Raw genomic sequence first — 24590 nt, 5'->3', positions numbered from 1 at the left:
AAAAAAAAAAAAAAAAAAAAGGTGAACAGGAAGTGGTCACTGGATATTGCTGCTATTACTGCCATTGCTGTCCGTGCCGTTAGTCTCTGAGGCGAGAGCCTTGTTGATGGAGTTAAGGTTGGCGTCAGAGGGCATGGCATCTCTGCGAGGTGGCATCCTCTCGTTAATTCGGTCTAAGCCCTTGGCCTCCTCGAAGCTAGTGATCTTATGTTGTGGTGAAAATCCTTTGATAGCTAAACGGAAAATCATTAAGAAAAGAAAAATCAGGGTTAGCCAGAGGAACACAAAGGGCACAGCTGTTGCATCAGGTGATGTTAGAAATTTCGCAGTGAGAGAGGGAATCCTTTAGTAGAGAACAACGTGACGGGACCTGAACACAACACAACAGACTCCTTACCATACCCGAAGATAACCGAGAGGTTTGGTAACAGCCAATGTCTCTTGCCAACCAAAATGTCCTCTTCAAGTTAGTAAGATGTAAAGTTTTTCTTGTCTTCATGAATGGTTAGATCCACGAAGTGGTATATAAAAAGGAAGCTTGCTACCAGTAAGAGGTCTCTAGGCCCAGCATCCACTGGCCACATCCTTGGCACAATTACTGTATTAAATGCCCTAACCCAGAGGGGCAGGACATGGCCCTACTTTGACTATTCCATTGTGCTAGTAATGGCAAATTCAGTAGACTCACTGAAGCAGCTAGACCTAAAAATCTAGTAAAGAGCCTACAGCAGAAACTAAAAGGAGCTACAAAAGGAATGAACTTGGGGCATTTCCATGCCATCTCAGCATCCCGGAGAGATTTTCTTGGCAAACAATTCAACGGTGGCATGAAAAAAAAAAAAAGAAATTATAAACACCTGCTTCTCCACTCAACTTAGGAAATATGTGGAGTGGATGACAAGGTAAAAGAAATTGAGAAAAATCAAGATCAGATCACTAAGCAGAAAAATTTGGTCTTTCCGTCAGCAGCAAACAGGCCAAACTGATGTTCATCTGGTCTACTGCATAAATTAAAGAAAAACTCTTTCTTAGTAGATCAATGTAGATATTAAGCGATGGTTCACAAATCACAAAGGGAAAACATTTTGCAAAAATGAATGGGAATGGTTTGGGCCTTATCCAATGAAAACATGGAATTTTCAAAAGGGGAGCACTGATATTTGATTTTTTTTTTTTTCCAGGTATCCTACTATGCTCCAGAGATAGATAAAGCATTTGCACGAGAGACTTAAGGTTTTCTTCAATGGGTGCACCAACCAGTGAGCTGAAAATAAAGTACATAAATGGGGAACCATACATAAATGGGGAACACCAGATTGCTTTACTCCCTGTGAAAACGCAAGCCAGACACTGAAGGGCCAATCACCAGTGTTGAATTGGGCTGCATCTCCATGGCTGATGAAGGACAATTTCATTGTACCTTTATCCTTCCTACCCTATTTGAGAAAAAAAGGAAAGCAGTTTCAAGCCGAAACTTTGCTAGCCACTCCCACACAAATGTACAGTGCTTTTCATTAGTATGGATGAGATTCTTAAAAGATAGACACAGTTGCTTCCAAACTCGTTAAACGATGAGAAACAGTTCGTTCCCCCTCTGCATTTTAAAGGTTAGCATCATGGTGATTAGTCAACTATGAGAGGAAGAAGATAGGGAAATGGGGAAAGACCAAGGCCCAAAGCAAAGCTTTTTAATTCTTCGCTAATTCAGTCAGAAATCACAAAAATAACAGAGCTGTCTAATGAGCACCCACCCTGAAAATGAACTCAGTGATTTTCAGGGACAAAGCAGTATCTACTGTTTTGCTAAACTACTGTGAATATCATTTCATCATAATGAATAAATATAAAAAGTTAGTCATCATAATTGATGATGCGATTTTATGAATTGAAATGGTAAAAGTGCAATCTCTTTTTTAGGTTGTGTAAGGTTTGAAAAGCCAATAGAGTGGGAGCATAGAATTTCAAAATCTAGCAAGAACAAGGGCTACGTCTGGAATAGGGCTCCGTTTCTAACCATTCTGTCTGCGCTGGTCTGGAAGAATGTGTGCTCTGCTGTAGCTGCTGGTCAGACAATGGGTATTAGCAATTTACATTGGTAGTATACTTAACACAACACAGAGTCACAGAAACCACAGAAAACAGCCAAACTATCAACGAGAATGCACACTGCAGATTAGAATTTGCCAAGAGGAATAGAGAATTCCCACATAAATAGCAGTTTATTCACTGCTATTTAGGAAACAGTTGTATTTTCTCTTACAGTGCTATCATTTCCCCTACTATATCCAAATCACATACAAATGAGAGAGTCTAAAGTGGCACATTTTACATCATATCAAAGGAACATATCACACAATTTTGGGAACAATGAAACATTATCTTGCAAGAACAAAATACAACTGAAGAATTTTGTTTTAAAGGGGAACTTCAAATTATTCTTTTTAAAATTTTCAGGGGATATGGTATGTATCATATTCAAAACTATTTGGATAAGCAGTTCTCTCGTAACTTGACATTTAAAGAGCACAAAAGAAATTGCGAGAGGTCCACTCTGTTGTCACTGAGCAGGGCTGGGGCGCAGTCAGTGATGTGTGTATCTCGATTCTCCTGAGGCTCGCAGCACAGTGCATGGTGCAAAGCAGACACTCAGTGGACATTAACCAGCTGAGTGATGACAATATTCACTATGCTTGTTACCGGTCACTTCCACGGCCACTAGATATTTTTGAACTCTTTAAAATATCTTGGTGGTGCTAGCTGTCCTACAAATGCCAGTAGGTTAAAATTTCATAAGACTAGCAGAACTGTTTATCTTGAATACAGCTGTCTCTTGGGATATTTTTTTAGAGACAAAAATTAACGTTGAACTACAACAAAGCACTATTCAAGTGAACTTTTGTTTTTTGCTAGAAATTTCTGAAGACTAGATTTCATAAAGCTATTTTTATCCTCTCCTTTTCAGTACTGACTGAAAGTGATTTGAGGGAGGGACATGGTTCAGCTCAAAGAATATTGTTTTATCTATTGTTTGTCAAAACGGCTGCCATAACCCCCACCCCACATGTTCAAGATCTGTTATCCTTTTGTTTTCTGTGATTATACTAGGATCATTATATACAAAGTCAAACATAGCTTTAAGGGAAAAAAACAAACAAACAAACCAGAAAAGGACATTTTCCCCTTTAAAGCAAGAACATTTTGGTTAATACTGAGCCACAACTGTTAGCCCAACACCCACACACTCTTTACAAGCTACAGCAAAAAAAAAAAAAAAAAAAAAAGAAAAAAAAGAAAGAAAGAAATGAATACACCCAGCAGAGCCCTTATCTGTTGCAGGTACAACAGAAAGGGGACTGGCCAATTTACCTTCATCAGCCTCAATAGCCTCAACAGTAGCTGAAGAGAAGAAAGGGGGTGCAAAATGAATGAGAAAAATGAGCAGAGGATTTTTAACTCTAAGAACAAATCAGTGACGATCAAGGGAGCTAAGATGATTAGTGTTCCTGTAAGTGCTGGATTCTGGCACAGACAACAAAACAGAAATGCTAAAAAGAAAGAAAAGAAAAAAACCCACGAAAATGATGTTTGTTTTTTTTTTTTAATGAGCTGGATACACATATCTGAGTGAACCGCTTTGGATTTTGCTCACTAAATAAATGACCACAAGATTAACCCTTTAGGAAAACACTCAGGAAAGGTTTCTTTGACTTAGATTGAATCTACAAGGGACTAGGTCAATCGAAAATGTGCATCTGACTCACGTGAAGTATGAAAAAATCCACTGCTATGACTGGTGATTTACAGTTTTAAAATGTCCCCCCAAATGGCAAAACTTGAAGCACTGCCATATTGTCAGTGGAATAATTCACACTATTTAATATTAAATAGCACAATTTCCTAGTAGAATGGAAAAGCAGGGGGCATGAAAATTAAGAGCTGCCTCCGAGTTGATGACACATATGACTCTAAAGATAAACACTGAACATGTTTCAAGTGTGAGGGAAAAAGGAAAAAGGAAGAGGAAGGGGATGGGATAGTCTGGATGTCTTCTGCCAGGTAACCCAGTTTACAATCAGTTTTCCTCACCGGAATATTATTTTTAGAAACAAAACTCTTGAAATGTTACCATCAAGTGGTAGCATGCCAGTAGCAGCAATAATTCTATTAGCATTTTAAAGAAAAGTCAGTCTAAATACTGAAACCTCAGCATATTTCAGAGGCAAAACTTTAAAAGCCCATTGCTTTATCAGCAATTTTTATAATAAGCTTAGGGTCTATATTCTTGCTATACAGGTGCATGAGTTTTTCTATGTTATCAAGGTTAGGGGATATTTCCCTAATTGAGTGCTAAAATGCAAAACTCTGTAATTTCAAAATGTTTAATATTAAAATCCTACCCCTTGACTTTAATTTGCATGTTTCTTCTAATTTAAGGTTTTAAGACTAGAGCAACTGCCAAATGTGCACTATAATTTACTTACAGTGCATTCTAAATTCCTTATGATAAAAATGTATGATGGTTACCGCTATGGCGAAAAACCAAACAGTACAACTTTAAGTAGTTTCCCCCTTTTAGACAAATTTAAGCGAATCAGACAATGAATTCTGAAACTGTATTTGTGTACATCATTCAAAGTATACACTGACTTTTCAAATTCTCAGGACTAACAAGGTTGTAAAACCTTATGTCTGCTGTGGGTATGTGCTTGAGTGTGTGTAAGTTCAACACCAAATGGCAAACAAATGGATCTAAAATAAAACAACAGAACAACTAAAAATTCCAGGTTAAAATACAGGTGAAAATCTGAAAACAAAACAAAGAATTGTAAGAACTCAAGTCACTTAAATTTAAAAGTAAAGCAAAAGAATCTGGAGTTGCACCAGCACCAACACATATTAGACATGTGTACTGTCCATTATTAAGTGTATTCTTCTAAAGCAACTGTGATCCATAGTTTCTGATAATACACTCGCTGTACTGTAAAACTGTGCTTCTCAGAAACTATGCAGGTTTTAGTTAATTAGGTAGCTGTGCATTTCGTGCATATAAATTATGATGCATATGATAAAGAAATATGCCAGTGTTCTTAGAGCATGTTTACTTTGGTGGGAAAATTTTTGATTTTTTTCCTTCAAAGTTACTAAAATAATTTTTTTAGCTATACATTAAATAGGGGATTTATTTATTTATTTACTGTGATATTTTCCTACTCTCATTTAGAAATTTTTTTTCTTTTGGTGGAAACTCAAATACATTGATGTTGGAATAAATTCACATGAAAATAAAGAAAATTTTAGTGATGCTGCTAGGAGGTGACCGTTTAGCAGTACCGCATCCATGAACCGGGGCATCACTCTGTGTAGAAGAGCTGTACCTAAATAACATAACCATAGGAATACCAGGATCTTCCAGACTGAGGGACAGGAATAGAAAAGAAAACACACACACACAAAAAAAAGATTCAGGGAAAGATACAGGAAAATAAGCAAGAGGCTGAGACTGTTTTAAAACCTTAGAGCCTATTTTTGTTTTCATTTTTTTTCTGTTAGGGTCTAATCTAAAAGCAAAATTTCCATAAAGTATGCTGAAATGGTACTTTAATTAATGAAAATACTGGTAAAAATAGATAACAAAAGTAACAAAAGTAAAAGAGCACATTGACTGGGCTGTCTAATACAGTAGCCACTAACCACATATGGTTATTTAAATCAAAGTAACGAAAGCTAGGTAAAATACAGTTTCTCAGTTGTATAAGTTATATTTCAAATATATTTCAAGTTGTACAAAATATTTCCAGTTGTACAGTTATATTTCAAACACTCAATAGCCATATGTTGTCAGTGGCTCCTGTACAGATAGAGATATTTCCACCATCACAAAAAGTTCTATTGGATAGCACTTACTTATTCAAAAAACTATAGATTTTAATACAAGAGCTATCTTCAAGGAAATGTTTTCATCCTTTTTAAAAAATGAAATATGATTCTAATCACTCTCAAGTTTTGATGAGTAAGTCAGAGGAAAGACACCTTTGACTTCAACTTCTATTCAAAACAAGATCATCCTTGTATACTCTTCTTCCATTCTCCACTGAATCCTATACTTACATATGTATTTTTACGTGTGCATGTGTTTATTTCCTCACTCCAGTAGATAACCAGCACATTTAATAAACATGTAATTAACAAGTTGTTTTTAGCAACTGCTTGGTTCCAAGTGGTCAAACCTATAGGGCATGTAGGTGAGCTAAATGAGCTGTCTTACAGTGAGGCCTGAAAGCCTGATTAGTGTGCAAATGAGGACATGGGGGTGGGGTAAGGACCACATTCTAGCGAATGAAGGAGCTACCACTTGGGGCATGACTGGTCAAACTGATGGGGGGCGGTTTCAGCCCTTTCAGCTGAGAAGAACTGAAGACCAAGACTTAAATGGATGAGTAAGTCAGGGCTCTAATGACAGAGCGATTGAGGTGCCAGCGCAGGGTGCACCAATGGGCCTGCTTACCGCTTTGCAGGGTTTGTTTCCCTCCAGAAAGCACGCCGCTGGGAAGCATGCCTGTGGGCGTCAGGCCTTTCAGCGTCAGCACACTCTCACTCTCTTCTCTGCAAAGGCACAATGGGGGCGGAGGGGACATTACTTTTTATTTTCTTTCAAGAAAAAGATCAGACTTACAGGGAAAAAATGTATATAAGAACGCACATTGAAAAAAAAAAAAGAACTCACATGGACCTCTTCCTTGGCTCCCTTGTTGTTGTTGTTTTCCCCTTTTTTACTTAGAACACACTGTATTTTCACACATTCATATAGAAGTCATGTTACGCAAATGACATGACTGCTAAGATAAAGCTGGGAATTATAAAACTGTCAGGGGTTCACATGCTTCTGAATCCTGAAGATATGGAAAACAATTCTGATTTTGTAACCAGGTGTCACAAAACGAAGTGTTGCTGGGTATCTTCCATGACACCATAAATATGTTAAAAAAAAAAAAAAGAGCCAGGGAAAGAGCTGTTATAAGTTTTACTGCTAAGGCTCAACAAAATAAGTAGGGCTGATTTGACTTGGGAGAGAAAACCAGACAGAAAAAGGGAGATTTAAAAAAATCTGACCTATGGATTATCCTCTTAGTTACTATACTTGAATTTTTTTTCATGATATATAATTGCTGCTTCAAGTTTTATTACATTGTTTTATTTAATTTTTTTCTTCATGATACATAATTGCTGCTTTAAGTTTTATTACTTAGAAGGAATGAATGAGTCCTGCAAGTTCAGTGAGGAATGTAAAGCATTAGAGCAAAGGTGGCCTCATTCATCAGGCCGCAGGGAGCAACTATGCTCTATTTTCAGCTTTAACATGACTTTTCAAGATTTGGCTGCTCCTGCACAGTTATTACTGACTTTGATCTGGTGTCTCTGGGAAAGGATGATGGTGCTTTTCATCCTGCTCACGGCTCCCTGCTTTAGGTATCAAATCACTAAATTACTCTTTAGTGACTCTACCAGGAGTGAGATAGAAATAGCAAGAAGCGGAAATCAAAAGAGCCACTGTAGCTACTCCATGAAAAAGAGTTGGAAAAAATCTGGCAAAAATTAGAATATGATATTATACAATGTGGAGATGGACTTTTCCCCAAGACAGTCCTATTTACCCTTGTTAATACTGTAATTGTGAATTGTTTTTATACTCCTCACATATAATCATACTGTAGATTAAAGTAATCATTTGAGGAGAAATATACTTTGCATTATCTAAGAATAGATAACCGAATTTAAGTAAAGAGTAGTTAATCCTTTTTAAGAAAATATTTGTTTTCTTAAGTCCATGCATAATAACAACATGATGCATGATCCATGTAAAAAATAACTAACATATGGGAAATGAAACTAAATAATCTTTTCATTCTCAATGATTTATTTGAATAATATAGATTTTCATAAACAAGCTTTATGGTTCATGTTCATTTCCTAGAAATCTTGTGAAATACACCTGGTAGATTCGTCTTTTACTGCAGGGAGTGAATGAAAAATAGGATTATAATAGCTGTTCTATTTTATAATATGTTGAATCTATTGTGAAATAAATGTTTTAAAGTGCTGCAGCACATAGAGGGCATAAAATGTGAAGCAGACCACTTACAGGCTTTCTCTACAGAAATAATTTAATAGATTTCAATTTGACTAAAATAGTGAGGAACTAACAAATCCATTTAAAATATAATTAAAGAAAAGAAAATAGTTTCTAATAATATATTTAAATGACCAGACTAAAGTATTAAGACACTATTCAGTGACATATAATCAAGGCAAAACAGAGCAGAGGACCATGATCTCACCTGAGAACCGAGAACACTCTGGCCATCTTGCCGATGGCTCGGATCTTATTTCTTATCACCTCCTTCCTGGCTGCAGCCGTTGCTCCTGCATTTTAAAAACATAGTTGAGAAGTCAGGTGACTTTTTATTGAACTCTAACTAGTTGACTAGTTTACATATATAACAAACTGCTGTAAGCCAAATCAGGTTTGTTTTTTGTTCCCCTTGGGCTTCCCTGATGGCTCAGTCAGTAAAGAATCCACCTGCAATGCAGGAGACCCAGGTTGACCCCTGGGTTGGGAAAATGCCCTGGGGAAGGAAACAGCAACCCACTCCAGTATTCTTGCCTGGGTAATCCCATGGACAAAGGAGCCTGGCAGGCTACAGTCCATGGGGTTGCAAGAGTCAGATATGACTTAGTGACTAAACCAAGGATTTATCTGTGAATCAAGTTCAAAAGCTTATGCTTCCAGGCATAAATGCTTGCCTGTGACACTTTACAGGTTCTCAAAATGCCAAAGAGCAACTTTTGAGATTTCCAATGAGGCAGGTTCCTGTCCTCTTCTATTTATACAAAGGGAACGTGTACTGGCACGAAGAGGAAGTGAGTCACCAGGATCTTCTACTCATTTCCGGTCTCCATGCTTGGAGACTACTTTAGGAAACTTCTTTTGCAAAAGTTGTCCTTTGAAGTGATCAAACTAGGGAGTCTCTTAACCCCTTATGTTCCCTGGGAGTATTTATAGTATTTATAATATTTATAGTATCAATGGCCGTAAAACATTTGTTTTAGCACTTGATACTCTTTCATCTACTGGTTACTGCACAAATTCTAGAAGAAAAAGCAGAAAACTACTGAACTGGATTTAGTGAGAGAGGGTGGAACATAGTTTGTATTTTAGCACTTATGTAGAAAAGTTACACATAAGTCTAAGTTTTACCACTGACTGCATTTTCCAAATTTAAAAAAGTCAATCTACATAGGTTGCTGTTATTATAAACATTTTTGCTTTTTATATATTTTTATATAGTTTTAGAATAATGCTATATGATCTTTAGTGAATCTATTTTATTTCTTTTTAAATTTTCAAGGTAATGTTTGAAGAAGTGCAAAACAGAAAAAAAAAGTTCTCTTTTTAAGATTTTTATATGTCAAAGTAAAAGGGATGGCATGCATGCTCAATCACTCAGTCATGTCTGACTGTTTGGGACCCTATGGACTGTTGTAGCCTATCAGGCTCCTCTGTCCATGGAATTTCCCAGGCAAGAATACTGGAGTAGGTTGCCATTTCCTCTTCCAGGCAATCTTCCCAACCTAGGGATCAAACTCGAATCTCCTGTGTCTCCTGCACTGCAGGCAGGCTCTTTACTGCTGAGCCACTGGGGAAGCCAAAAGGGATAAGATATCCTTTGTAAACATATGGGACTTTGTAGAAAGTGTTAATACAAGCAGATTTTCTTTCTAATTCTACTGCCACTAATAGGAATATAACAAAATATTCTTAGCAGACCATATCAGATAATATCAGAAATGTTTGTAATTCAACAGTTATCACACAGTTTGTTCAGAGACTGGTCTAAAGGTGATAATTGGTATACATTTTGATCTCTTAATTCATGGTAAGTCCAAGCTTTATGACCTTTTTTTGAAGGAAATATTTTTGCTGTTTCTTATGACTTCTAAGAATTGGATTTGAAATCTTTTTCATTGTTTGATAAGGGCCAAACAATTAATCACTGACCTAACACTTCTATAAGAAAGAAAACTTACAGCAACAGTCACACAATTTGGAAATGGCTAGAAAAAGGCCTCTGATTTTCTATTCACCCCAAGGAAGTGAAAATATAATGGGTCACTTTTTTCTTCTGGGTGGGTTAATTTGTCAGAGGTGATACTACCTTAGAAGCTGTGTACCTGGGAGCTGGTTTCCTCTTTTCTCTGACTTAAAAGCCCTCACCCAGCCCCTATTTTTGTCTATTTCTTTTTCTCTAGTGACAATGACACCATAGAAGGTATCCCCCAACACATCTAACTGGTTTGCATCTATTTTTCCCCATCACTTCCCTACTCCCAATCTGGGCGTGGCCACGTGTCTTGCTTTGGGTAAAGCAACATTAGCAAAAGTGATGCTAGCAGGATCTTGAAACGCACACAGGCTTGTTCTGTCTCTTGCTCCTTGGTATTTTTCCAAGAGAGTTGAAAACTTATGTCCACACAAACTCCTGTACACAGATGTCTATACTAATTTTGTTCATAATTGCCAAAATGGAAGCAAGAAAGATTTCCTTTAGTAGGTGAATCTACTGTGGTCCATCCAGATAATGGGATTTTTATTTGGTGTTAAAAAATACTCATCTCTCAAACCAGAACTTATGGCTTTCTCCCATATGGACTTAAACTTATTTCACTCATTTGCAGGCAGAATAGCTCGACTAAGCTACAATCCTGTGTTTCTGATAACCAAGTAGAAACATGGATTCTCATTTATAATTGGTTCTGTTAATTAAGTCTGTTAATTGGTCAGAATTTTGGAGGAGAAAATGGAGTGTGCCTAAAACTTTATTGGACCTCCCTAAAACTTTATTCTGAGTTTCTAATAATATTTAGTTATTATCTATGATGTCCAATTGTGATTCTTTACATAAAACCTGTCCTAGAGGCCATTTGAAAGTTTAAAGCTTCTGTGCTTGAATTTTAGATGATTTATGATCTACTAAAGGACATTTAAGACTACCAAAGGACATTTGTTAAGGGGGAAAAAATGTGGGGTAGCAATTAGTCGCCTTACAGTGGTTTTCCTACATATTTTTTTTAGTTGTTCAGTTAAATCCTGCATCAGTCTGACTAACTGGTGTGCTACTACAACCCTAGGCTTAATATTCCCCAGTCTGACTGACCCCGTCTGTCAGAAGTCATGATGTGCTAAGTAAGGGGAAAGAGTCTGACCCTCTCCAAAAACAGTATGGCCAGATCATAAAATCAATCCAACAGACACAAGGAATGGAACATGTGGGAGGACTCCAAAACTAGTGACTATATTTAGCAGCACAACAAGAAAAGCAGCAAGGAGTAGTCTAGAAGTGTAATTGGGTATATTTAAGAGGAATGAGAAGGGGGAAAAGTCAAGTCAAGTAAGTGAGAAGTATCTGAGAAGGCTAATCTCTTAGAACATTTTCATTAAAGGACTTGTAAAAACCATAACCAGAGCAACGAAAACAAAGAAACTAACAGGAAAGGAAGAGAAACAAATTACGCAGAGCCGTGCTTTTCAGTTCAGTATGAGCCAGGGAACTCAGAAAAATGCTCAAATAACTGTGGAATTTTAAATGTAAAAGAACATTCTGACAGAGCCAGTTTAGGATTCCTTATTTTTCAGACCCAGGGACTTACTGGAGAGTACTATAGAGGGTACAGAGCAGGTATACTTTATGTATTCATGGCCGTGTTCCCAACAAACAGTAATTCACAGCATATGGTAATGGTAAGTAATTCATCTTAATGAAGAGATGCTATCTCTCTAGATTTCTCAGTAACCCTGGTAAGTAAGAGGTTTTAGTACATCTTTTATAAAATTCAAATGTATTTACTCAAAAAGTCAGTGAACTTAAGCAAAGAACAGTAAGAAGACACCTTAAAGTGAATATCTCAAAGCTTTATCCTGGGCAATTACCTTCTCTATATTCCACATAATCAAAATCAAAACGAATACTACACATTTACAACCCATGAAAATGTAAAATATTCAAATAAAATATTTGAATTAATATGTAATTAAACTTAGAGAAGCTGAACAACAGCAGGATAGAACTAAGTTCAGATATAAAGGTTCTTGCATATTTAGTATTGTTATTCATTAAAACTCTTATTTAAATACTTAGGCTCAATTGCAAACCCTCAACAGTCTGTAATTCTATAGAAAGGTCAAGGAAAAATGCACATTTTCAGACTTTTACTAGCTGTGACATGCAAATACAATGTCACGTTTAACATTCTTGGAACTTAACTCTGTTTAGGTTGTAGAAATGTATCACAGTAGCTCAACTTAAAATTCAGAATATGGAATAACGAGGGCACAAAAAATACTTTTTATGTTAAACATATAGCATGCCGGATCTTAGTTCCCCAGCCAGGGATTGAACCTGTGCTCCCTGTATTGGGAGCGCAGAGTCTCAACCAGTGGATCACTGTCTCCTGCACTGCAGGCAGATTCTTTATCAATCTGAGCCAGCACGGAAGCCCAAGAAGCCCAAGCATTAAACAATTTTTAATAGGCAACTACTGTTAACAAATTTTCAGAGAAGAATATAATCACTTATTTTAATTTGAAAGTCCAAAACTGAGAGGCAATCTTTCATAAGGTTAAAAACAATGAGCAATTTTAAGTAAAATTACATTTTGTGTTTCCATTCAAATAATTATCACTTTTTTGGGGGGCCTGTCTCTTGCTTTACCTTTTAAGTTCTAATCTTCTTTTATGCCTGGGGTATTATGCTACTATTTTCAAAAGCTAGGCACTCTGGCACACTCCATTTTCCTCAGAGGTTAATGTACAGACCAAGGGAATCTTTAAAGATCCGCTTTTACCATGTGTCCTTCCTGACCTTAACTCAGTGCCCTGCTGACTCCTCGTGGAGTTTGGAAGGTACCTATGCCAAATGGCCTGCTGAGTGAATGCTGACAGGCTCTGAAGGGAACTGGAAACTTGCAGCAGCTTCACAGCGACGAGCGGTCAAGTGCCAGGGCAAAGACAGGTTCTAACACATGCGCTACCGGCCACACATTACAGACCCTAGCTCCCTATGGCTCGCTGTTCCCATCCATCCATTGAGTGACTACTGTAATTCCTGTTTTAACTGAATCAGCAGTGTGGAAGGTACTCTATAGAATATAATTTAGTACCCAAATCATGTATTATTCATTACGTGTTCTTGTGAATCCTTTGTTATTCTATAGCCTGCCGTGAGCTAACAGCTAGCAACGGAAATAGGAGTGAAGCATGGTTTCTGCTTTAGGAGATCACTGGATCACCAACAGCACACATGACAAGGGTGAGAGAGGAGGAGGCCGTGGAGTGGGGAGCGCTGCTGTCAGCTGGAGAGAGTGCACTGAGCCCATCTCTTCTTAAACTCCCTGTTCAGTAACGAACTTCCTGTCCGTAGCTTGAAACCAGCGGTAGGGAAGAGAATTTATACCAACAAAATCTGCAAGTCCTACAAACGAGGGCCATTTTCTTTCTGCAGTGATGGGTTGTTAAACATTTACCACTGGAAGTAGGTGTTAATTGTCTGGAGGAAAATGTTCACCCAAATGGTGACAGCTGAAGGATCCTAAAGGATAAGTAAGAGTTAAAGAGGAGGGAAAAGTCTCCACAGAAGGACGAGAATTTTCAAACACGTGGAAGCTGCAAGAATCCATGAAATATTCAGATGATGGGTGAGATGTCTGGCACACATCGAGTTTGGGTACACTGGGGTGTGGGTAGTGTGGGAAGAGAAGCAGGGCATGCCTGGGGCTAAACTGTAAAGGCTTTAGCGTAGTGCTAGGAACAAAGAAAACATTTAGATATAAGCCCCAGTGGCTCAGAAGGTAAAGAATCTGCTGCAATGCAGGAGACCTGGGTTCAGTCCCTTGGTCAGGAAGATCCCCTGGAGAAGGGCATGGCAACCCACTCCAGTATTCTTGCCTGAAGAATTCCACGGACTGAGGAGCCTGGTGGGCTACAGTTCAAGGTGTTTCAAAGAGTTGGACGTGACTAAGGAACAAACACTTTCATTTCACTTTTTGTACTCATCATAGAGGTATAGAGAACATACTTTGCACTTACCCACCCCTTTTCCAAAGAAAGAAAGAAAAAGAAAGAAAGAAAGAAAAGAAAGAAAGAAAAAGACAGACTGATGGCTGGGTAGAGAGACAGAGATGTGACAAAGCAAATATACCCAAATGTTAATTGTAAAAAGTACGTGATGGGGACAGGACTATACAATTCTTTCAACATTCCTTTATGTCTGAAACATTTCATAATAAAATGTGAAAAAAAAAAAAAAGAAAAAACAAACACACCATTTTATCTGGAAGAAGCTTGCTTTTGAGAGAAAAGCGAGATAGCAGTTTTAAGAACAGGAGTCTCTCCATCCCTCCTTTTCTTTGTGTTACATGAAGGATGCATGAACTCAACAAAGGCCGTCAGGAAGAAAAGTCCTCAGTGCCGTGACCTCCATCCCTGCTCTTCTCCAACCAGCTGCCGGGGGAATCTGGACTGCTAAGATTTTGTTGATTAAGCCCAATTCAACAGAATCTAATTGCTTCTGATACCTTTTTGAAACTGTAAGAAGTGAAAATGATGAGCTACATAAAAGTTTTACACTTAAATATCTTATAAAATAGGAATATTTTCGTATTATTAGAAGGTAAAAAAGCTGTTTTCAAAAAATTGAGTGCTTAATATTTAATGGAGAAAGTACTGGGACAGTTCAACTTCATTTTTACACTGGCCTCAAATGTTTTATTATTTAGGCTTCTTTCTTTGAATGACTTTTAACAAGTGTATCCATAGCACATGTCTTTAAATCAAATACATTATATTAAAAGGAGTGTATATATATTAACATCTCACACTTTTTCAGAAGAAAGATATAGTTTAAGAACTATATTCTTACTGATAGGCTTCAAATATCTTAAATCTTTTAATTCAAAATCAGAAAATAATATAGAAAACTCACTTTTTCAAATTTGTTAACGGAAATGAAGTGCCTCTCTGTAAGAAACTTATGCCACTGGAAAGTAAAATTTTATTATGATTCATTACTTTTAAGCAGAGTTTAGACATGTCTCCAGGTTTTATTTTTCGACACATAGGGCAATTACTGAATTTGAATAAAGGTTATTGATGGAACAAAGCCTAAGGTGTTGAGATAATAAGATCTTTTGTTGTGTACATTTAAGACAAAAGGTTTCCATCCAAAATCAGCACTTTGGAAATAGGATACCACGCAAAGACAGAGCATGTCTTCAGAAGCGTCTAAAAACTTTGCATAATTTGTCTTTATAGCTCTGGACAAATGATGATGAAATCATCATTTATGATCATTTATGGGAGGACACGTTTTCCGAACTGGCCCCCATAAGGCTTGGAGCCAAACCATGTGCCTAAAACTTATTTTCTTGTCGTTTCTTTCTCTGACCTAGTTTAACAATAACAAGTCTTGAGCTTCTATATTCAACAAAGTGACATTGTACAGAAATTACTTAAACATTTACTCAGTTTTGCCCTTGGCTGTGGTGAGCTTGACAAGCGCTTCACTACGTTTGTCTGTACCACTAGGCCCTTGAGTCCTGGGAATTAGGGACAGTATCATAAGCTCTGAGAAACTGTGTCCACTCTGATGGACTGGCTATAATGATGCAATCTTTACCTTGTTTTCACTTATGCATCTACAAAAGACTATCCCCCAAAGAATATTATTCTCACCTCCAAGTTTAAATAATTATGTGGAATACATAATGTTGTAAACATTGCCATTTTAAAATGAACTGACAATACTACTTTTTAAAAAAAAAACCAGTGGTATATAAATAACACAGCAATGTCATCCTATCATCATCCTTTCAAAGAAAAAATTCTCATGTTGGTCCTTTTTTCTTTGAAATTGCATTTCCATTTCGATTTTCCTGATTTTACTTTAGTATATTATATACACTATTTTATCACATTATACTTTTCTTCCAAAAGATATGTTTAAAATTTTAAATTTATTTTAAAAAATTTCCTAAGACAATGAGGCCTTACGTCTTACAACTTCTTTTGTAATCAAAATCACGATTATTAGAAGTACATAACTGAACCCAGTAGCACAAGTATATGGTCAATGTTCAAGAATATTAAAAAAAAACAGAGATATAATTTGATTGAACCTATCCCTTAATGATAAGGATGAAAGGGCAGTTACACTGCCTTGATTAAGGAGACTTCCTAGGCACTGAGTTTTTCCATTGTCTCTTAGTTTTAGTGCTCTGGGCAGTGTTCACAGTGACTAATAGGGAGGCCCATGCCTTTCTGCTAAAATAAGAGAAAAGCAACTGAGAATGAATGAGGAGGTGGCAAAGGAAAGACTGCAGTGAGCTTGCATCTGATGAGGTCCCAGGCTGATCGTCTTTAGGAATGAAGACACATGTAGGCTGAGGATGTAAAAATGGATTCCCTTACTCCTCTTGAAATCCCTTTGGGGAATCCCAGTAGTCCAAATACTCTGGCATGAAGATAACTGCTCTATCAAGAATTATATCACCCAATTTCTACAGGTGATAGCTGTTGGAAGATCTCCTTGACCAGCCATAACTGGAGAATCCTGCATTGTTGATCCATTTAGGGTCAGTGCTGGTTTAACCTAGTTCAATGAGATTGGAGGTGTTGCTCCTCCCATAATAGCTGTGTGTGTGCTTATGTAGGTTATTCTATTGGAGAAAAACACCTTCAAAATAACAAATTAAAAAATCTCTGTAAAAATTGATCTTTTTGAGGACTACAACCTAAAATGTGTGGAATACCTAATTTTGATTCTAACAATACTATATCAAATATCTATAGGTGATAAAATTGAGACATAATGACTACTCGTTCCAAACCACTCCAAACCACATATTCTGAATTTCTTCCATATGTTTTTTAGCTCAACTAAAATCTCAGCATGTAATAGGCCCTACAATGGTGTGATATTTGGCATAGGGCTAGTCTGTCTTACATATCATTTTGAAAGCATCAGAGGATCCTTGAAAATATGTATATTTTTTAAATAAAAAGACTCTCCTGTGTAGCGGATTTTTAAAAAGGCCAGCACAGTCTAGAATATTTATTCTAATTTCTCTTGTCATAAAACATAACTGGATTCTTTGGATAGGAAGTCTTAAAAATGTACAGACTACTCCTAAATGTCAAATAACTGTCATTATTTGGTTATCTTAAATACATAGTTAAAAGCTACTTTCATTTCCAAGTGTTAATTTGATTCCACGGACTTTTGTTCTCTGAGACACTGTGTTCCATCTGTTCAATGATTCCCTGGTATAGCTGCAGAAATTGGCTATAAGCATAATTATAACTTGGGTAAAAATTAGACTTTAGATTAGGAAGCTTGGTTATTTTTTGAGATACTCTCACATATTCAGCTTATGCCTTACAGAGGACATTTCAGTTTATCTATATTTGCCCAAGTGGAAACTAGTAGCATGTGAAATGCCATTTTGGATTGACTTCATTATCATAACAGACATGCATCGATTTTATGAACTGACAATGAAAATAAAAGCAAAATAAGATGAAATAACAAGTGTCAAGCTAATAATGGAGATGTATTGCCTATAGAAGAAACACTCATAATGCCTGGATGTTTAACCTATCAAGGATTATTCTGAATATAGATGAGGATATAACAGTTGAACAATGTACTTATTAAGGACCTAATTGGGCATACATACTAAATGCTGGAAGAATGCATTTAGACCAGTGCCAGGTACCATGCTACCTGCTGAAGCACTTAGCACAGATCTTTGATACATGATACTCAAAAATGTCTTTTCTTTATATTAAGAAGCAAATGCTTGTGCAGAGGTGAACAGTCCAGTTCTTCTAACAGTAGCATTTCTCACTGTAAATTAAAAGGCCGATCGTGTGATCTTCATTAATATCAAATTGCCTAGTTGGTGGCCTCAGTTGTGTTTTGTGCTAAACACTGGCTAAAGGCCGGACCACAGACGATGTTAGTTCACTAGGGAAGAATAGAAGCCAGGATGCTAATGGCCTTGAGTCAAAAAAAAAAAAAAGACCATTCCACAAAGATGGGCGACCAAATAAAATCAAGATTTCTGTTTCTTTAAAATTCTGAGAAAAACTGGATGAAATGTCATAGCTTCTCATAAGCTAAGAGTAAAAACGAAGGGGAAAAGTTGATTTTTAGGAGAGCAAGAGTAGACTACCCTGATAGAAAAATATTTTTAAACTTTAGATTTTCTGAGCATTTATTAAAGCTTTTCATATAGCCTTTAAACATGCCACTTGAGATCAAACAACTATAAAGAGAATGTTTTACAAACCTTGGACTTATAACAACTCTGCCATTGTTCAATCAATTAGTAATTATTCTAAGTACAATCTTCAGATTAAGAAGTTGGACCCACAAAATGCTTTACTACAAAGAAAGTGGTGCTTCCCTGGTGTCTCACAGGTTAAAGCATCTGCCTGCAATGTAGGAGACCCAGGTTCAATCCCTGGGTCAGGAAAATCCCCTGGAGAAGGAAATGGCAACCCACTGCAGTATTCTTGCCTACAGAATCCCATGGACAGAGGAGCCTGGCAAGCTATGGTCTATGGGGCTGCAGAGAGTTGGACATGATTGAGCAACTAACACACTTACTTATTAATAGGGAGAGAGCTGTATATAACGTTTAGTTCATTCTGCAAAGTCTGCATTTTCTGTAATGTGAAATTATGCCAGCTAATAAACTCATTTGTGCAAAATCATGTAGTATTAAGAAGAGAAAAAAGTACCTTTAATATCTGTGTTATTATATCATTTAAGTTGGCAATTTAAAAAGATTTTCATTATTGTAATCACAAAAAGTCAGACTTGATGATACTGGCTACACTATGATGGCTACCCAGGCATCTTGTTTGGTAGTTCAGGCCCCCAAATATTAATAGCCCTATATATGGATGGGAATTTATACCCTAGTATCTAGTAAATATCTGTGTACATTTTTAGACATGTTTCAGTTTTAATAATATACTGGATATAAATTTTGTTTCCTTTTTATAGCATAATCATGATGAAAAAAGGCAGTTACTTGTACTATGAAGGGAACAAAGTACAAAGGATACATTTATGTGACCAAACTGATTTAGCCTCTAAATCACACACTGAAATATTAATTTTAAAAAATTAACAATAAACTGGAAAGTAATTAACAAAAGTATGACAAGCAACCACAAAGACTTTTACAAAATATTGACTAGTCTTTCTTTTTATAGATGTCTTCCTTTCCTTTCTCCAATTACATAATGCAAATTCAGGTATTTTTAAAAAGATACGAGAACTTAAAACTGATAAGCTGATATCCATCTTTGACATGTAAGTTTTTGGAAAAATTACATGGATTTCTCACATGGTCATACTTCTTAAAACAGTAAAATACACAAAGTGTTTTTCTTTCCTTCATCAGAAGAGAACAAGAAAGATGTCCTTACGTTTCCTCCAACTATCAAATATTTTATTCTAATTTACACTCCTTCCTCCAACCATCTAAATCTCTGTGAAAGCAACCTATTTAAAATTGGTTTCTTATTGTACTATACTCTCAGCTCAGTGAAGGCAGAGACCATGTGTTTATTTACCACTGAACATACAGATATGGTATTCTATGAATATTTTATATAGAAATTTAAAAATAATGTAGAAAATAAAATAGAAATATACCATGATATAAAAATTGAAGTGCTTTGAGTTTTATTTTAGTATTTGGCTTTTTAGAAAATAATTTCAATTTTCTGTTTTAGCTATTATAAACATTAAACAAATTTTGCTATTTGCCTCTTTCCAATAATCTTTTATCTGACCAAATGACAGCCTAATATTTCATTTTCTGGTTTTCTGGTAAGATTTATATCTCATAGTAATTTTTATGCATTTGGTGCAAATATTTTTAAACAGCTGCTGCTTGAACTGCTCCACAATCCTGGTTCTCACTGTCTTTCCCTCATCACTCTTTTCTCTATTTCATTTGTTTGTCTTTCTTCAGCTTCATAAAGAAGGGATACTTTTCCTGACCAGTGCTCAATTTTCTGATGTTTCCTTCCACGTCAGTAACTTTGGAGGCACATTTGACTCTTAGTAGGTTCAATTGTGACTTTTAACACAAAGCCTCAGTCACCTGCTCCAGTTTCATTCCCAAATTCCAGGGCTCCATTTCCAAATCCTGTTTGGATGTTTCCAGAGCCATGTCACTTTTACTCAAACTCATGTCTGTCACTAAACCAAGGGTTCCCAACTTTCGGGATATAATGCCTGATGACCTGAGGTGGAGCTGATATAATAACAATGGAAATAAAGTGCAGAATAAACGTGATGCGCTTGAACCATCCTTAAACCAGCCTCTTCCCCCTGCCCCCACCAACACCCCTCCACACACATCCCTGGCCCGTGGAAAAACTGTCTTCCATGAAACAGGTTTCTGGTGCCAAAAAGGTTGGGGATTGCGACACTAAACTCATCTTTCTCCTGAAACGGATGAAGTTTTTCCATAACTGTTTTCATCCTCCTAGGTACCAAGGTTTGAACCATCCAAACCTGCTTCGGTTTCCTTTGCCCACTGATTCCATAGTTGTAAGTCCTTGGCCGCTCTCTGGAATAGCTCCCTCTTCCTTTTATTATTGAAACTATCATTGTTCCAATCTAATCACCTCAACCTTGAAATACTGTATTCAGTTTCTAAATTATAACCCAACTCATCCTTTGTTCTTTCTCCAAGCATTTTTCCAAGCTTGGAAAAAGTATTTGCTTTTTCTCAAACACAGCTTTTAAGATGACGGCAGGTTATGCTAAGAGTTGATAGAACAAGAATCATATGGCCACTGTGCCCTCAGAGCTCTTGTTTGGTAATATGTCTAAACATTTCTTTGAATTTTTTCATATTAAATGTAATACTTTTGCTCCCAAACTGCCAATTATTATAGGACATAATTTTTTTTTTTTTCCTTCAGATTGGGAACCTGAAATGTGAGATGCTGAAATCAGCTGCTCAGAAATGACAGTGATTACAGCCATAGGAAGAGCTCTAAGCTAATGGTTCTCCGTATATGTGCTGCCAGACGCACAAAGCAGAAGGGAGTTTTTAAGATGACATTCATCTCAGACACTCATCATGGCAAACAAATACAGCTTTGGTAGAAAATGATTTACCCGAGTCCTTAAAGAGGTATTCCTCAAGGACCAGTAAGATGTCACATAAGTCCTACTAATTTCCAACTTCGCACTTTAAAACGTTCTGCATAATTTTTTAAAGTTAGACAGAAAGCAGTGGGGAGACACTCTGGAACCTGTGATATTAGATTTGAAGAATTATCTAATAATCCAAAGCAGATGATGGAAGATAATTTTCTTGTATACAATTTACATGGTTTCGTAGAGGCATGCAAAAAACTGCTCTGATTCCATATTCGGTGACTTGCCTGTGGTTAACATTAGGATAAGGCAAAAACGTGGATAAAGGACAAGAGTTCCGCCATGTGGTTTATTCCTTTAGATGAAAGCAGAGACATAAATTCTAATTTAGTCCTAAGTCTTTCCAGGGCAGCTTGAAACTATACTTGGCTTGAAATGTATTAGTTTTTATTATTTTTTCTTTCTTATTCTACAGGATTTCAGTTTTACCTCCACAGTTCTTTCGTGTTAGCCAGACTTATCACATAGCACCGTCTCAAACATAATTTGCTTACATATATGTACATATACATATATATAAGATAGTGATCTCAGAGTCTAAGATTTTAGACAAAAAGAAAGTTCCAAATAAATATTTCTAACTCATGAACTGTCATTAGGCTTTTAAGGCTATTCCAGACTTCCTTATTATAATACTGAACAGTAAAGAAAGCTTTGTGATGGAGATTGCTTGATTTCTGTCAGCTTTTCTGCCCCCCACTCCACACACTTTGGAATCACTTACTAATCCGTGCTCTGAAATTAGTCTTCTTCATTAATGAGAATTAACTACTAAATGAGATACATCTACTTGGACTTCGTTCTTCGCTGACATATACTGGGGAATAACAAACCCAAATTAAAACCAGACTATCCTTTTATCATCCAAAATCAGAAGTGGAAACAGGAATCAAAGACCCCGATACATATAAACCAGATCCTCAAAAGACATTCAGTTGGCATTAAACTGCCTCAAAACTTTACAAGATAACAGAAGTTTTGTATTTTATTTTCAACAGAAAAGAACCACAGACCAATTTAAAACAGTGATCTTTTTCTAGACAGGCTATCAAATTCCTTTATTTGTAAGGCAGAAGCTGAGGAGCAGAAATTCATGACACGATTTCTACCCAGCAGAAGCCTAGGCAAGCCAGGAGACTTTTTGTCTATTCAGATGCAATAAAATTTTTCTCATTATCAAACACATAACTTCTTGGAGTGAATTAAGGTTAAAGGAGTAAAACAAAACTATTTTATTTGCTCTGACTTTCATGGTCAAATGATTGTGCAAAAAATCTATTTCTTTATTTTATGGCTATTTAACAGAACAAACTAAAGTATATTATGTTTCGCTAATAGTGTTGTTTTGCAAAAAAAAAAAAAAAAGGAAGCTCATCATGCTGTTAACAATTCAAGCACTATAACAATAGCTTGTGGAAAGTTCAAGAGTCTGAGAAACAGGCAGACATTGGCATGAATCCAGGCTCCATGAGTTCACTAGCTCTTTGACCTTAGGTTTTAACCTCACTGCCCTGAGCTCTGTATGGAAAACCAGGATAATCATAGCACCTATATCAAAAAGTTGTCTTGAGGATTAGGGACAATATAAATCACCTAGGAAATTTCCATAAGATAATTCATAGTTTTTGCTGGTCAAAAGGGTAAGAGTTAATACAGATAAACCACTTGGAATGATGCCTAACACCTAAGCGTTAGCTGTGGCCACGTTCATTGTCAAGTGGTGAAGGAGAGCTGACAGAACCCACAGGAAAAGAAGCAAAACGGACCCCACACCTAGCACTCCTCAAGGACATGAGGAGAATTCCTATCCGTGACAGACTTTATAAAACTAACAAGCCCCTTGATAAGGTCCTCTGAGAGGCACGGTCTGTAAAGGCCCATTGTTGTTTATTCACTAGGTCATGTCTGACTCTGCAAGTCCATGGGCTGTAGCCCGCCAGGCTCCTCTGTCCATGGGGTTTCCCAGGCAAGAATACTGAAGTGGGTTGCCATTTTCTTCTCCAGGGGATCTTCCCGACCCAGAAATCAAACCTGCTCTCCTGCACTGAAACAGGCAGATTCATTACCACTGAGCCACCAGGCAAAGGCACCATTACTACCCTGGATTTTATAGCTGATGTTGGATATCAAGCAAAATATGGAGAAAGGTTTGATAAAGACTCATCAAGAGATGTCTTCTCTTTAGAATATGCAGCAAGTTAAGGAAGAGCTTTAATTAAGTCCTTTGATGTCTTCTGATTCCTGCTTTCACCTCTGGACTGATAGAACATAGGGCCAGGCCCCAGAGAGAAACAGACACTGCAGGCTGCCTAAAGGAGGAACAGGGTGGGAGAATGGAACCTTGATCCTCAGGTTGAAAATAACATCATACAAAAAGAGCAAAAAAAAAAAAAAAACCTACAAGATAAGTTCTCAATAAACTCTTGTCCCCCAAAGAGTTAAATAGTTCTGGGAAGATTCTCAAGTTGTTCTCTGAGCAGCTTTGAGGAAATCCATAATTTCTGTGTCATGGTAAATAAAGCACTAAAGAACATTTCTGATGATTTACTCTGAAATGTATACCACCCTAAGTTAAACACATTTTTAACGAAAACTTTACTTCTGTTTTCCTTTTTCTTTCTCATAAATTCTCAAATTTATGAGATATGAGCATTTAGAAGTTGGAGCTGTTTCTCTGCAGAAATGATCTAAGATTCAAACATGGTAGTGGACGACCCCACCCTTACGGCAGAAAGTGACGAGGAATAAAAAGCCTCTTGATGAAAGTGAAAGTGGAGAGTGAAAAAGTTGGCTCAAAGCTCAACATTCAGAAAACAAAGATCATGGCATCCGGTCCCATCACTTCTTGGGAAATAGATGGGGAAACAGTGGAAACAGTGTCAGACTTTATTTTTTGGGGCTCCAAAATCACTGCAGATGGTGACTGCAGCCATGAAATTAAAAGATGCTTACTCCTTGGAAGGAAAGGTATGACCAACCTAGATAGCATATTCAAAAGCAGAGACATTACTTTGCCAACAAAGGTCCTGCTAGTCAAGGCTATGGTTTTTCCAGTGGTCATGTATGGATGTGAGAGTTGGACTGTGAAGAAGGCTGAGCGCTGAAGAATTGATGCTTTTGAAGTGTGGTGTTGGAGAAGACTCTTGAGAGTCCCTTGGACTGCAAGGAGGTCCAACCTGTCCATTCTGAAGGAGATCGGCCCTGGGATTTCTTTGGAAGGAATGATGCTGAAGCTGAAACTCCAGTACTTTGGCCACCTCATGTGAAGAGCTGACTCATTGGAAA

General features: G+C 37.0%; 1 protein-coding gene across 1 annotated transcript in view; it reads right to left on the bottom strand.

The window, feature by feature from the left end:
* Positions 1-6: 6 nt before the first annotated feature.
* Positions 7-24590, bottom strand: part of PPP3CA (protein phosphatase 3, catalytic subunit, alpha isozyme) — a 150435-nt gene continuing 125851 nt past the window's right edge. Inside the window, exons 10-12 of the mRNA XM_010848290.1 lie at positions 8337-8421; positions 6506-6603; positions 7-233 (exon numbers count right to left, since the gene is read on the bottom strand). Coding sequence (XP_010846592.1) covers positions 37-233; positions 6506-6603; positions 8337-8421 — 380 coding nt within the window. The 3' untranslated portion in view covers positions 7-36. The remainder of the gene's footprint in view (positions 234-6505; positions 6604-8336; positions 8422-24590) is intronic.

Source organism: Bison bison, unplaced genomic scaffold (genome assembly GCF_000754665.1).
Source record: "Bison bison bison isolate TAMUID 2011002044 unplaced genomic scaffold, Bison_UMD1.0 scf7180017864263, whole genome shotgun sequence".
Lineage (NCBI taxonomy): Eukaryota > Metazoa > Chordata > Mammalia > Artiodactyla > Bovidae > Bison > Bison bison.
This window is presented reverse-complemented; position numbering and strand designations above follow the sequence as displayed.